At 38.4% G+C, this 14309-nt stretch overlaps 1 protein-coding gene across 6 annotated transcripts in view; it reads right to left on the minus strand.

Moving 5' to 3' along the window:
- The window catches only part of HDAC9 (histone deacetylase 9), a 453421-nt gene that overhangs the window by 170990 nt on the left and 268122 nt on the right, over positions 1–14309 (minus strand). For 4 of the 6 annotated variants that reach the window (XM_041418227.1, XM_041418226.1, XM_041418224.1 and 1 more), the window contains one exon: positions 9152–11712. In XM_041418227.1, the coding sequence (XP_041274161.1) occupies positions 11392–11712 (321 nt within the window). In that variant the 3' untranslated portion in view covers positions 9152–11391. Of the gene's footprint in view, positions 1–9151; positions 11713–14309 lie in introns of those variants that run through there. The other 2 variants (XM_041418222.1, XM_041418228.1) reach the window with 1 other exon arrangement.

Genomic DNA, 14309 nt, shown 5'->3' on the forward strand with positions numbered 1-14309 from the left:
TTTGGTTAAACAAACAGTCAGTATTTCAGTGGTTTTATCTGCAGCCTGCAGAGCAACTAAACAAAGCCAAGATATTGTCCATCTCTTTGACAGACAAAGAGCCTCAGAGGTCCAGAATGACATGCCTCGGGCTGGCACGTGATTAGAGTAATTAAATTAAATAGCAGGAAACATGTTTTCCATATGCCATTGCCTGGCCACACACAAACTGTAACAGTAAATCTTTTATATTACATTGGTTCAGGGAAATGTATAACCATTCTAAAAATGCATGATGCCCACAAAAATAAAAAGGATATAGTAGCATATTCAACAGGCTCCCTGGCTTTGGTCACTGGTCTAAAGTGTCAAAGAAGTTGATTCCTTATTTATTTATTACTGAAGGTGCAGCTTAAAATGCCCTGAGCATGTGAACATTTGGGATATCTTACTGGATTTACAGTGGAGGGCAGTGCTGATGCTCCAAATCAGGGGAAAAAAAAAATCCTCCCAGTAAAGTGAAGTGAACATTTTGGTTATCTTCCACACTGAGATCCTAGCATATCCCTGTCAGTGTTTTACAAGAGTTAGGCAAGCTGTGCATACTCAAGTCATGCATTAAAAAGGAATTTTTGTTTCAGTTTTATTCTCCACAGCAGTATCAACTCAAATTTCTTTGTTTTCATGGCCAGCTGTTAGAAAAGCCAACATGTTTATCCATGCCATCATATAGTCAAAAGAATTGCTAGTCAGTGGGATCGTCTGTCATCCTTAAATTTACTTGTCACTACACTATTAAGATCAACTAGAACATTTGCTAATCTATTTCCGACTCATCTTTCAGTGGTTGACAATGCCAAATCAAATCTCTGATATTTCTGCTGTGAAATGATTTTGTACAATAGGGAAAAGGCCACAAATCACTTTGGAAGAGCTGTTAACCGAAGCTGTTATTTAAATGCTCAATCCTCGGGATTTTTAGGGGACAGAACACTTCCTATAAATGAGAAACTCTGAAGACTGAAAAATGCTCTTAACATGAAGATTATTAAGAATTCAGAGAAAACCATTTCAGCAAAAAGATGCCCATTGAAAGTAAATTAAAAATGTAACTCATTATTTTCTGATGAAATACATATTGGATAATTTCATAAGCATTTTAGATATTCCATCTTCCCTGTATCTTTCTCCTTAACCCAGAAAACTCAGAGATGAAACAATGATAACTTCAGTGTTTCTGATTTCAGAACCACCACTGAGCTATGGTATTAAGTTTATTAATTGATTCTATTCAATTAAATCAAAATAAGAGCATCCAGCTGGAAAAATAAATGCCAATTTATTTTTGAAAAGTAGTGTAAAAGATGATAAAGCATTGATACTCTTGGTTCAATCTTTAGCAGTTATGGTATTTCTCAAGTTATTAAAGTGTGATTCAAGATGTAGTCATAATGGAGAATTAGAAACTGAGACTTTTTTCTTCTATTCCTTTGAATGCTTTCTTTAGTAATTAATTTCAGTTGTTTGATCAGGAAAATTTTGATTAACAGTGAATCTAATTAAAGGAGACAACAATGGCAGGACAGCAAAGACTAACAACTCATTTTGGTAGTAGCTGAGAGAGCTTTTTTTTTAACTTTTCTTTAATTGTCTGAACTCTTCTCTTCCCTGAAAGGATCAGTGCACTTCAACTTATTTAGCCTGGTTTCTATACAGTGGGTTAAGCCAATCAGTTAAAAGGCAAAGACGTTAAACCCTCCTACCATGCTGCCTTCTGAGAACAAGGACAATGGAAAAGGACTTTGTAGCAGGTAGAAATCTGGAGCCTCTGGCTGAAGTAATGTCATCCTTCCCAGGAGAGGACAGAGTTGCTCTCTGGGCCGAGGAGGGCTCTCAAGCCCAACTACCAGATGTCTGTAACATGTTTTACTGCTGCTGCTTCACCTCCTCTATCTCCCACCAGCATTCCTCACCATGCCTTCCCACAGCATTGCCTGAGAGAGGAGGACACCCTTGCATCTGCCCTCCTTGCTCCACTACTGGCCTTTGGCCTCCAGCCCCTGCACCTTCCTTGCCTGGAGCCAGCCCCACCAGGGCTTGGCCGAGCACATGTGAAGCAACGGTAGCTAAAGGCTCACAGCCCTTCCCTTGCACCTTCTGAGTGTCAGAAATGGGACAAATCTGGAGAATTTGCCAGAGTTCTGGGCTGGTACACCAGGGGATTCTTGCATGGATAGGCATGGAAAGGAAAAGGGGCTGGAGAAGCTTCTGGGTGGGACTTAATCACTGAAGGGGAGAAACATTGTGGTAGCATTGGGTATAATTGTTCTGATTTTGCAGCTCTGCCTTTCACCTTTTGGTGCTTTTCCAGCATTACCCCTTCTAGGGACACAAGCTTTATGCTGTGAGGAGCCTCCATCCCTGTGAACCATTACAGCTGCTTCAGTGGCATAGAGGAGATAAAGCCTTTGGAGAGAGCTTGGTAGCATTTCTTTGCTCTTATAATGCTATCCTGTACTTAGACCTATGAAATCCAGCCCAGTGGATTCTGTCAACATTAAAGAAACTCAGTTTTGCCCTTGTCGATGCCCTTGGTGAACTACTCAGACCAAAGGGTTTGGACAGTTTCATTTTTTTCTGTTCTAGCTCTTATTCCTTGTTCCAAAGAGCTGCTGTAAGCCTTGAGGACCTCCTCCAGCACAGCACTTCTCATAATCTATACAAAACAGGGATTGAGCGCAGCACCAGTATTGACTGCTAGTTGTTTACTGATGATGCCAGAGCACTGTAACAGAGATCTGTGGAGAAGGCAATGCCTGAGGAGTGAGTCTGGTTTCTAACAGGAGTCAAGTTGTGGGGCTGCTTTCCAGCTTCTCCTTTTGCACAGAGTACCTCTGCTGTGCAGTCAGCTGCATGACTTAAAATCTCCTTGCTTTCTTAGGCCCAAATTCTTAGTTTAATGGATGAACTTTTTAACACAGAAGAGCAAAATACATACACACACACACACACATATATATATAGGTCCTTCTTGACATCAATTTCTGTTTCATTTACAAGATTAATGCAACTGATCTCAGTGGAATTGTGTCCCTGCTTTCCAAATTGCCAAATCCTCCTCCAGTTATAAAGCCCTCACCAGAAAAATCTTTTCAATACTTAACATACGTATTAAAGCAGAAGAAAGAAAAAAATAAGAAATGTCAGAACAACTTCACTAACAAGAAGTTGCTATGCATCAAATATTAATTGCCCTGTCTTGTGATTTTCTTAAGTACTAGCTGAAGTAATCATGCACAGTAGAGCTGATCCTGGTAAAACAGCTTAGTAAAGATCTTGGTAAAGATACTGGTAAAGATCCTGATCCTGGTAAAGAGCTTCAAAACTTTTTCTTATCTAATATACCTAACACACTCTAAGTAGCTGTCTATTAGTTCATATTCAGCCTTTTGGGTTGACACTAAATGTGCACATAGTAAGATAGAGGACCAAACACTCACTTCAGTCACTTTCCAGCTAAGTTTCACAGTATCCTTTCAAACTCACCTGTCCTTTCGATGATCCACTCACTTGTTGCCTCTAGGATTGGGTTCTGATGACCAAAATTATGAAGGAAACTGTGTTGTGGAGCTGTTTCTCAGTGGTGACCACCTGCATCTCACTTTTACAGCAACAGCTTCACAAATGCTGTGCTCCTGTGGGTCTGATATCCCACCAGGCTGAACCCACGCATTCCATGCCAACTGATTTGGCAGCCTGAAAGCATTTTGAAAGCCACTAAAAGAACAACTTGAGAATTAAAATTACTTGATGGGCTTTGAGTAATTTTCTTTCATTAAAAGATGGAGGGAAAGGGCCAGAGAGGTGAAAGAAAGGATTTATTCTTTTACAGGAGGGTCCAAGCTACTATAACAGTAACATATAACGGTATCTACTTGAAAGCAGTCAATGGACTTGGGAAAATGAGCAGCTTGCATAGTTAGTGCTTTATGCATCAACACAGGTGAGGAACAGTCCCCATGTTAATTCTGTCTTTTGCTGTGGGAACAGATCTTCCTCCTGTTTCTTTTTTCTTGCTGGTCCTGAGCTGCCTGTGTTTCTGTGTTCAGAGCCTGCCTGAGAAGGGATTGTTATGAAAAAAAAATTGCTCAGAGAGCACAAAGTGTAATGCTGTGCATATTTTAAATGAAAAATTAGCATTCATTTAAATGAATAATTAGCATAATTAGCAATGAGACCCAATTACATGCAGAAAGGGCCAAATCAGAACTAGGGATGTCAGGTGTCCCTGGACTGAACCTGGGCTGATGGCACCTGTATTGAGCACTCCCATTTTAATTTCTGCCAGAAATGGTAGGAGATTTGAAGCTCTCTGTAAAAAGAGAAAAAAAGTCAGTAGCTTCAGAAAACTGAAATATATGCAGAAACTTATGGGAAACTATGACAAAATACCTCTACAAATTTAGAAAATGGTGAAAGCCAAGAAGTTTTAGAAAATAATGAAGATGCCAAGAGATGTGCTATTGGGTTTGGGTGCCTTTGATACCCTAAGACAAGGTGTCAAAATAGCTGAGAAATGAGGGAAAGCAGTCACCACCTGTCCCTGTGTGCAAGTCAGGTAGTTGAGTGGTGGAATTATGGTCTCTGATGTGTAGTAACTCTTCAGGTTCTATTTTCAGTAGAGCAAGACCTAGGAGAACAAACCTTAGAAGAAGCTGGTCTCAATAGGTGTCCCTCTGTGCGCAGGAGGAGAGCATTTCCCAACAGTGCTTCTGCCCTGTGCTCCTTCTGGGTCTGTTCAGTAACAGAGACCTGCAGGCTGCCACCTAAAAATTATCATGCTGTTCTTATTGATGGGAACAAAAGGAAAAGACTAAGGAAGGAGTATGAGACTGAATCCTCCATGCTGTATAGCTGCTTTACAGAGAACCTGAGCAAAACCTTCTCAAGCCCTTGATGTTGCTGCATTGCTGCAGTCTCATGGCTGTAACTTTCACAAGCCCCTTTGCTGAGGAAATACAGGATGAACAGAAACACTTCCTTCGTCTCTTGGGGATCTAAGGATCACAGGCCAGAACATAGGAGGAGACAGATTATGCACTGCTTTCTGCATTAGAGCACCTATGTCTGCAAGGCATTTGGGCTGAGCTGCACTTCCAGGACATTAAACAATGTAGCTGCATGAAGATTTAGCCAGCAATATACTGAGGAGTGCATTAACTCACTCTCGTATTTTAAAGCAAGGAGAAAAACGAAAACTCGTGCGTGCACACATACAAATGTCTAACAGTGAGAAGCACATTCTGAGGTCAAACAGAATTCTTTCCAAAATGAAGCATTTAAAGAAGCAACCTTCCAAGAACACATAATCCTCCTCAATGACAATATTAATGAAATTCTGTGCTGTAGAACACAGGAAATGATAAATTGCCCAAAGGTTTGAAATTAGTATCATCTAACTGTCAAAATATGCAGTGAAAATTACTGGGGTATGGACTTGGAGGCTTTTGATTCACGCTAGTTATGTAGCCCTGATTAATGAATTTTGCCTAGTGTTGCCCCACTGACACAAATGTCCTGACATTTGCTTTCTCTGACAAATGCGAGCAATAAGAAAAGTATCAAGGTGCTATATCTTAAGTATTTGAAAGAGGAAAAGAAGCATAAAATCTTGGATCTAAAAATAAAAATAAAGCAGTGTCAATATTAGTCCATGAAGGTATCAATAAAATTAAATTTTAAATTTTAAATTTTATTACACTCTAACACTACATATTCAGGCAGGCAATTCAGTTAATTAGTTTTATGATAAAATAAGTGTTATTGCCTTCTGTAACTGGAAGTTTACAATAGGAAAAAAAATATTGGCAATTATTAAGGTTAATAGAGTTGAGGCTTTCTTAAAAAAAAAGGAATCATTTTCCCATCTAACTGGGGATGGGAAAGTATAGTTACTTGTAATTATTCACATTATTGTGCACTTTCACATAGAATTAGCATACAAAAAATAATTATTCTTCCTGTAACACAGTTTTTAAAGACCACAGTTAGAAACTTGATAGAAATGAACAGGGTCTTAAGAATAAGGTTGAGAACAAGCAGGCTAAATATTAAGAGGCTTCCCTGCTTGTAGATAAATGAAAAATTTTCGCAAAACAAATCCAGCTACGCAGCACTCCACCTCCTTGCTCCATCTACACTATGTTTGATCCCAGAAATCATAGAGCCAGTTTGTGTTGTGTAGGAGTTATAGTGGGACTGTGCACTCACAGACTTGAGGAAGGGCAGGAAGGTGCAAGGTTAGTGTCTCTTACTGGCTGCAAAGTTAAAGGAAACAGCTAAGGCAGTCTACAAAAAAAAGAGATGAAGTGAGCTAAGACTGCAGTGGCAAACTAATTTAGGTGGGAGGAGAGGGGAGGGCAGGTTTATTTATAAGTCTGACATTGTTCAAAATTTACATTTCCATTTATCCTGCCCTTCCCAGTACTTCTCAAGGGCAAAAATACTGTAACCATCCTGGAAGGAGCGAGTGTAAAGAGGGATACTTTTAACATTATATCCTCCAAACCATCTCCCTCGTATTTCAGGGTTCTGTACCATTAACAATCAACACAGTTACTTCAAGACAGCTATAGATAATAAAATAAAATGCAACAAAAACTCCATAACCACATTCAAATATCTTATTCAGTGATTTAAGGCAGTGGATCACTTACAATTAATCTGGTCTGTCAAAACAACTCTAGTGACTAAGGCCCCCACTATCATAGCAAATCAAATTGCTGAATGATTTCAAGTTACTAAAAGGACTCCTTTCAACTCTCAGCTGCTGCCTAAGTAATCCTAGTGTGGCTGAAACAGATGTGTGTACCCACAGGTAGCCAGGGAAGTTGTCCTGTACAGGCTAAATGAGCTATGGGGCCACAATCAAAACAAGCAGGAGTGTGACACTCAAGCTCAGCAACTGGGGACCAGAAACTGGGACATGCCTTAAGGATGTACCTTCACAGTCCCATGTGTGTGTGTGTGTGTGTGAGTGAGAGCATGGCTGAGAAACCCAGATTTTCTGCTGGCTAGGCAGTTTCAGCTAATCCCATTTTTTACCTTTAAATCTTAATCTAAATGAACCTGAATTAGAGGAGAAAAAAAATTAGCAAATGCAAAGCACAAAACCTATCAAATAGAGCAGTAAAATTCCACAAAAATAACTTGTATTATTGTACTAGCCCAGAGAAGAACATTTCATCCAGGATACTTTTCTTCTGTTTGCCTAACCAGTAATTCAGCAGATGGTGTTCTAAACTATATTCTTCCACCGAGAAATGAGGTACAGAAGCTCCATTGCCACCCAGATGATGGGAACGGCATAAGGAAATCAGAAACTAAACAAATAAATGAAAATCAAACAAACATTTCTTAAGTGGATAAGTAGGACATGCTGCTAGCAGGACAGAATACAATAAGGAAATTAACTCGGCTTAGCTAATTTTGGCTGCAAATTGTGAAGTGTTCATAAGGGGGAGAAATAAGTAAACAATTTTGGATTGCTGCTTGGGACTAATGTTTATAGATTTTTACCTCAGAATTCCAGTGAAGATAAAAACAGGGTATAGTTGTCTTAAGTAACATGGAGTAAATCTTAGTGATCTTGATGATAATGAAGATGGAATGAAGATAGTGCACAAATGAGTGGTGGCAGTGTCTGAAGTGCTCGTGCTTTGGTGAGACATTCAGCTTTTAATCCTATTTTTTTAATGCCAGAAGATGACAAAAAGGCTAATGTTACAGTATCTATAGTCCAGTAATGTGTGTCTGAGTGTACAAATATTATGATGGATTTTCCTTCATTTATCAGCAATTACTTCTAAATTGTCACCTCTCAGCTATACTGGCTTTATTTTTTTGGACAATGGGACAGAATAAAAGCATACGGTTAAAAAACAAGAGTTGCACATCATCCTGGGAAGAAAACAAGATATGTGAATTGTATTTTATTATGATTATTTTCTTCATTAAGGGTGCTTTGATGCATGGTAAATAATTCAGCAAAAAAAAATCTAGGTGAAGTCTCCAACACAGGAATGTTGTAAATTAAAAAAAATTTATGGCTAGTCTTCTAATTCTAACACAGGTATTTAAACAAAAGGGTACTAAATAAAAGCCCTGTTATGAAAGCATGATTTACTTGAAGACATACAGTTCTAAAAACACTATAAAAAATAAGGCAAGAAGTACAATGTTATATTGTTAATGCTTGTTTTAGGATTTCCTCAGTTAAAAGTTGACCTTTTATCTATTTTTGTATTACTGATGAAACGTTACACTGCTGCTATAGCAGTGAAAATAATTGAATTTGATTTACAGAACTATTTGTTCTTACACACTTATGTTGTTGAAACATAGATTTTATTTTAGTTAAAATTATACCAGAATCAAAACTGCATAAAGCATTTGGAAATTAAATGAACAGTTATAAGAACTACAATGCAATAATCTTCTAAACTCTTTTGGTAGTAATAACTCATGCACTGTAGCAACAGAGATTGTTATGCAGTACGAGCTCTCTCTCTCTGTAGATCTTAAGCAAAGTTCAGGAAATGTCCCAAAGTTATGTAACATCTTCATGGAAATTCTCTACATTGGGACTTCACTGTCTCATGCAGTTACTTTAAAGTCTGCCAAGTTCATGGATTCCCTCTCTCCCAGCTTATTTACAGGTGGACTTTGGTTTTGCAAAGTTCTTGATGAATACCAAAGAGGTGAGTACAAGCACATTTTCAGATGAGGGGTCCAGGCAGGTTTTAGAAATGTCATGTAAATGATTACAGTTTGTTTGAATTTTGGGTAATTAGAAGCTGAGGAACTGGGATTCACTTTTACCTTTCCTGTATGGTATGATCACATGTTCAAGACAGATGCCGTGATGGGAAAATGAGCATGCATCAATACTATTCCACATTCACTGAAACTTATAATGGCTGATGTAGGATAATACAAGAAACCAAAAAGAAAGACTTTGTGTAATTATTGTAAGAGTAGTGTAATAAAAAACCTTGCTCCTGAAAGCTTAAATTGTTTTGACAATTTGTGTAGCAAATATATTTGATCATACAAAGCAAAAACACCACTAAGTTACCAAATTTACACAAAGTCAAATATCTGGAAGGGGATCTTTTAAAAAAAACTTTATTTGAGAAAGGAAAAGACTTATATCAGAAGGCAAAAAAAGGGAACATACAAACAGAATATATTTACAACACAAAACGAGACCACCTCTAAGGGTGTAAATTATAATAAATACAGTAGATTTAAAATGTAAGAGACAATAATCAATTAGAAATGTGGTTGTTTAAACCCAGTTTTCCTTTTCACTGGTTCCAGGTAGTTTCTCTAATTTTATTTGTATCCAAATTTGAAAGATTCTGAAATTAAAGCACACTAATGTATCGGGGTTTCTCACCTGAATGACATTATAAAAATATCTTTTGTCTTCTGTGAATACACGTCTTTCAGGTGATATTGTACAAAACTCTTCTCAATTGCAAATTTCTCCCCAAATGTATTTTAAAAGATGCACTATCCCTTTTTGATGAAGCTAAAGTCAGTTTTAAAAGAAAATTAAAAATATACAGAATGGGAAACACATATAATTTCACTTTTATAGCCTTCACTTTTTGAACGTAAATGTAATTTTTTTTTATCCAGGATGGAGAAAGATTTCTCTTCAAATATGAAGCCCACATAAAAATCACCTGTGTTTTTCTCATTAAATCTTTTTCTATCTATTGAGGCCTTTTATGTTAAGAGCAACTATTTAGAAGTTTGTTTGGAGATCTTCTAGGAAAAAGGATAATGTATCTTTAGAAGTTGCAACATTTTAGAAGAGATTGAATAGCATTGGAACATAATGTAAACAACACATGCTAATAACATATTTTAGAGCAATTTCTACGTTTGGCAAAACAACTATCTCTTTTGAAACTGGATACTGCACCTTAAAATACTTTCAGCTTTAGAAATATAAATATTTTTAATAGAAAAAAAACCTGACAAGGAGTCCAGGTCAGTTTGGGATTATCCGTATTAAAGGGGATCTTAATACAATGAATCTTTAACTAGCTTAACAAAAGTAAACCTATAAAACAAGGTAAACATATCAAAAGGGAATATGAAGGAAATGTTTCACTGGAAAGCTTCCTTAACAATTTCCCTACTCTCTTTGTTATTTTCTTTGACAATAAATCAATTCATAGAGTGCCTTTAAAAACAGAGGGAGCGCTGCCCCGTCCCCCCTGCCCCGCATTCCTCAGCACATGAATCACTTGGGCTTCCTGTTTCCATAAGGCATTTCCTGCCCCCCCTTCCCAAAATCACTTTTCTGCAGGAGAACAGCAGGGACCTGACAAAGTATCGACTTAAATAAACAGGGCCTTGCACTGCACCCAGCCTTGCTCTGCTGACTCTGAGGGATGGGCCGGGATGCGGCTCGTAGGCTGTTCACACGGCTGCGCCTTTCAACTCCACCTAAAGCTCCTAGACAAGCTGAACCTGCCTTTTGTCAAGGTGGCATTTAATGCACAGTTGTTATTTTAGGATTTATCCATGAGACTGTGTTGTAAAGGTGATGAGATACTGTAAAATTAGTCTTCATTTAAGAAAAACAAGTGATTGGATATCAGATAACAATAACAGTTCTGTGCTTGCCGTGCAAAGTCCTAATAACTGACTGGAACCACCTAATGCTGCATTTTGCTTCTCACCATGTACTTGCATCTGCTGCACTTAAGGAAGTCTCTGCAGACATTATCATCACATGAGACAGAATGAAAAATTAACCAAGCAGTGCGAAAAAGAAAACAATGCAATTTTAAAACAGTGCCTTGCCTTGCCTCTTTATATCCACCTTGTACTTTTCTCTAAATTAACTTTATACACGAGCCTGAGACCACCAAGATAGCAGTCAGTACCTGTCTACTGGGGAAAAGAATACCCTAACATTAACAGTGTTCAAGACTATAGTATGATACAATATATACAGACAGCTGAAAGCAGAAGTCAGAGGATTCAAAATCAGGAGAATGTTTCATCAATCAGGTCTGGAAACTAATTCCATCAATTGCTGATCTCAACAAGCTAGGTGATACGAGTTCTCTTTCACTAGGACTAAGCGATGTAAGGTAATTCTGGGCTAATAAAACGTCTATCAGCTATTACTCAAAGATTTATGTAGCATAATTGGTTGCAACAGATATTTTCTCAATTAGTGGCCATAAGGATGAGTTTCACTATGTTTTCAAGTGTACATACAACACTTCTGCATTTGTTAAATTCTTCGAACAATAAATCAGGATTTGCTAGCTCAGTGAATCAAAACACAATTGCTTATCAAAGCCTAGAAAATGCATGTGATGTTCAGATAATAACCTTAATTACAAATCCTGGAGCTAAATCTTTGCCTATTACCTGTTGCATAAAAGCAGCTTGCTCCCCAGATTCCATTTGCTGGGTTTGAACATCCTCATCACTGTCCAGTGGCTCCTCTTTGACTTTCACAGCCCCCACCTGCTGTCCTATTCTTTCATCCACACCAGCACTGCTGCTCTCAGCCCTAATGCTGGCACTGCTGGCGGGAGCTCGCTCTTCCTGCATCGAGTGATCTCCATGAAGCTCTTCTTCAGCTTCCTCCAGGTGACTGCCAGGCTGCTTGAGCTGCTCAATGGACTTAGAGAGCATCTGGAACGAGAAGAGGGGAACAAGTACTTACTCCTTTCACTGATGCCAAACATGAAGAAGTACTAGATCTGCATGGATGAAATGAAAGTGTCCACAGCATACCCATGTAGTCATGCACCGTCAAAACACTGATGTATCCAGAAAAAAGAACAGAAGTTCCTAAGCAAAAGGCCACTTCTTATTCTGCAGCAGAAAATACCATGTTTATAATGAATAATGACACATCTGTTAGACTGTTACAGGTGGTAAACTAGAGATATTAATCTTCCTTAGTCTTTCTTCAAACATGAATGCAGAAATACCATCTTACAGTTAATTACCCACAACACAAAATAATAAAGGAACACTAAGATATAAGCAAACTAGTAATCTGGTTAATATTTTGTCATAGGCAAATTAGAGAATTTTTACACAAACATCTCTATCAATGAAAGCATAAAGGCACTGAAACCCAACAAAGGCAAAGTGACAAAGAGCAGGTGTCAGTCCCCTATCCCGTGGCACAAGGATACTACAAGCATGTCTGTCCATGACTGGATGGACTACAGCCTTTGTGGTGCACTGTACAGCTATCCCAGTGCCAGCAGTGATGACATAACACAGCTTCCAAGGCAACACCAGCTCTAGCCTTGTAACTGCTATTTTAAAACTCAGCGGAAGTGCCGGATGCCTGAGTGTTGCAATCATGTGCACTTTGTGTTTTGCCGTTTAAGATGAAGCCAATGCGTTCCAAAATTCTCCAAATGTAGTCCAAAAACTTAAACTGAAAAAAAACCCGACTTTTTTGAAAGAGCCAGAAGGCAGACATGTGAGTAAGAAGTTGCAGGGTCCAGTGACTAATTATCATTTATTCAACTGGCCCACTCAATTTCAGTAAACACTGTTTTGTATCATTTAAATTAAATATTCTGAGAAGGGAAAAAACACCTTTTACCTCTACTCTTACATACTTTCTTCTTCCAGACCGAGTTTTAACTACTGATATATACTCAACTACTGAGTATATGAATGGCTGCAGGATGTCTGCTTTTGTCACAAACCATGGACCATACAGTTTCATTCAGCTTGCTAATGCATATAGAAAAATGCTGGGTTGTCATGTAAACTGTGTTCAAGAAGCTGCAGCTGGATTTAGGAAATCCAATGAACAAGGAGAGTTGAAAGATCAATTTATACAGGTCCAATTGATGCTCTGATGCGTATGCCTCACACAAGTGGAGAAACAAATTCCTCAGAGGAAGCCTGTCTCACCATTGTCACAGCAAACCTTCATTTCTGAGGTGTAATGGGAGTTTAATGGCTTACTAGAAAGAAACAAATAAAAAATCCCTCTTCATTACTGTAGTAACTGGCAAATCACAACATGAGTACCCAGCATGCTGCAGGTGGCATGCCCTTACTACTTCAGCTGATGTGGAGAGTCTCCTTTCGTTACGCAGTGTCTGAAAAATTTCTCAGATCAAACTTATAAATCTTTTCCAGTTGTTTCTCAGGGGATGACACTGACCAAGAAGGTATTAAAGCTAACTGCATGTAATCAGCTCAGTTACACTCCTTTCACTTGTTATTATTATCACTATTATTACTGTTAATTAGTTTACCATTTGTGGGGAGCCTTCCCCACTCCTCAAGCAGGAAGAGAAAAGCAGGTAAGGCTGCATGGCTGGCTGCAAGTGAGCAAATACAAGCTGAAACATCTGTGTGACAGATAATCATATAAACTACAAGAATCACTGAGGCTGATCCATCTGTAAACCATTCCCTGTGCCAGTTACTTGACACCAGGTGGGTTTTTCTGCCGGGGAAGCCAAGAGAAAATGAGTGCATCCTCACAGCAAAGTTAAGACACATATTTAGCTCATTACTGCTCTCCTTTCCTTTATGCTTTTTCACTTTTATGTCAGGCTCTTTCTTCTTTACACTGCTGTATGGGTACAGATCTGCTGCTGAGCTTTCTGAGGCAGCACATTAAGGACTGTAGTACAGAAACTATAAATGGATCACCTTTAGACACTTCTTGCATGCAATCAGTGAAGAGAACAACCACACCTAAGGGGGCTGCAGAGACTTAGAGTGGATTTTGTGTGCATTTCAGTTTGCTGTTCCTGTTTTGGACCCTTCTTCCATGCTGTGGAACTCAGCAGACTATTTGCTCTAGATGTCAGCAACAGTAGGAGATAAGCAAATTAAATTTTCTAAAGCTCTGTGAAATTAAAGTCTTTATATATTTACTCAATAGAGTTTAAAAAGTGCATTTATGTTACCTTCTTTACTACAAAATTTTATTAGAAACATCCTTTCCCTGTGATTTTAACTAAGCCTCGGGCAAGGGGCTATGAGGCATTACAGTCATGTCGTCTCATATGATGGAACATGATCAAATTGCATGGATGGAATGGGGGGGACATGACCCAAAACCTGAAAATCCCTTGTATTGCTCAGACTGCAAGGCCACAGCTGACTGCTTTCTCTGTATCACCACAATGCTTTTATATTTGTTGAAGTTTTATTTAAAGACAGCTTGGCCCAATCCTATTGCAGTAATTATACTAGTTGCATTACTGGACACTTCTCTTAAATCAGACACATCTCATTTT

The sequence above is a fragment of the Onychostruthus taczanowskii genome, unplaced genomic scaffold (genome assembly GCF_017590055.1).
Source record: "Onychostruthus taczanowskii isolate IOZ18803 unplaced genomic scaffold, ASM1759005v1 scaffold59, whole genome shotgun sequence".
NCBI lineage: Eukaryota > Metazoa > Chordata > Aves > Passeriformes > Passeridae > Onychostruthus > Onychostruthus taczanowskii.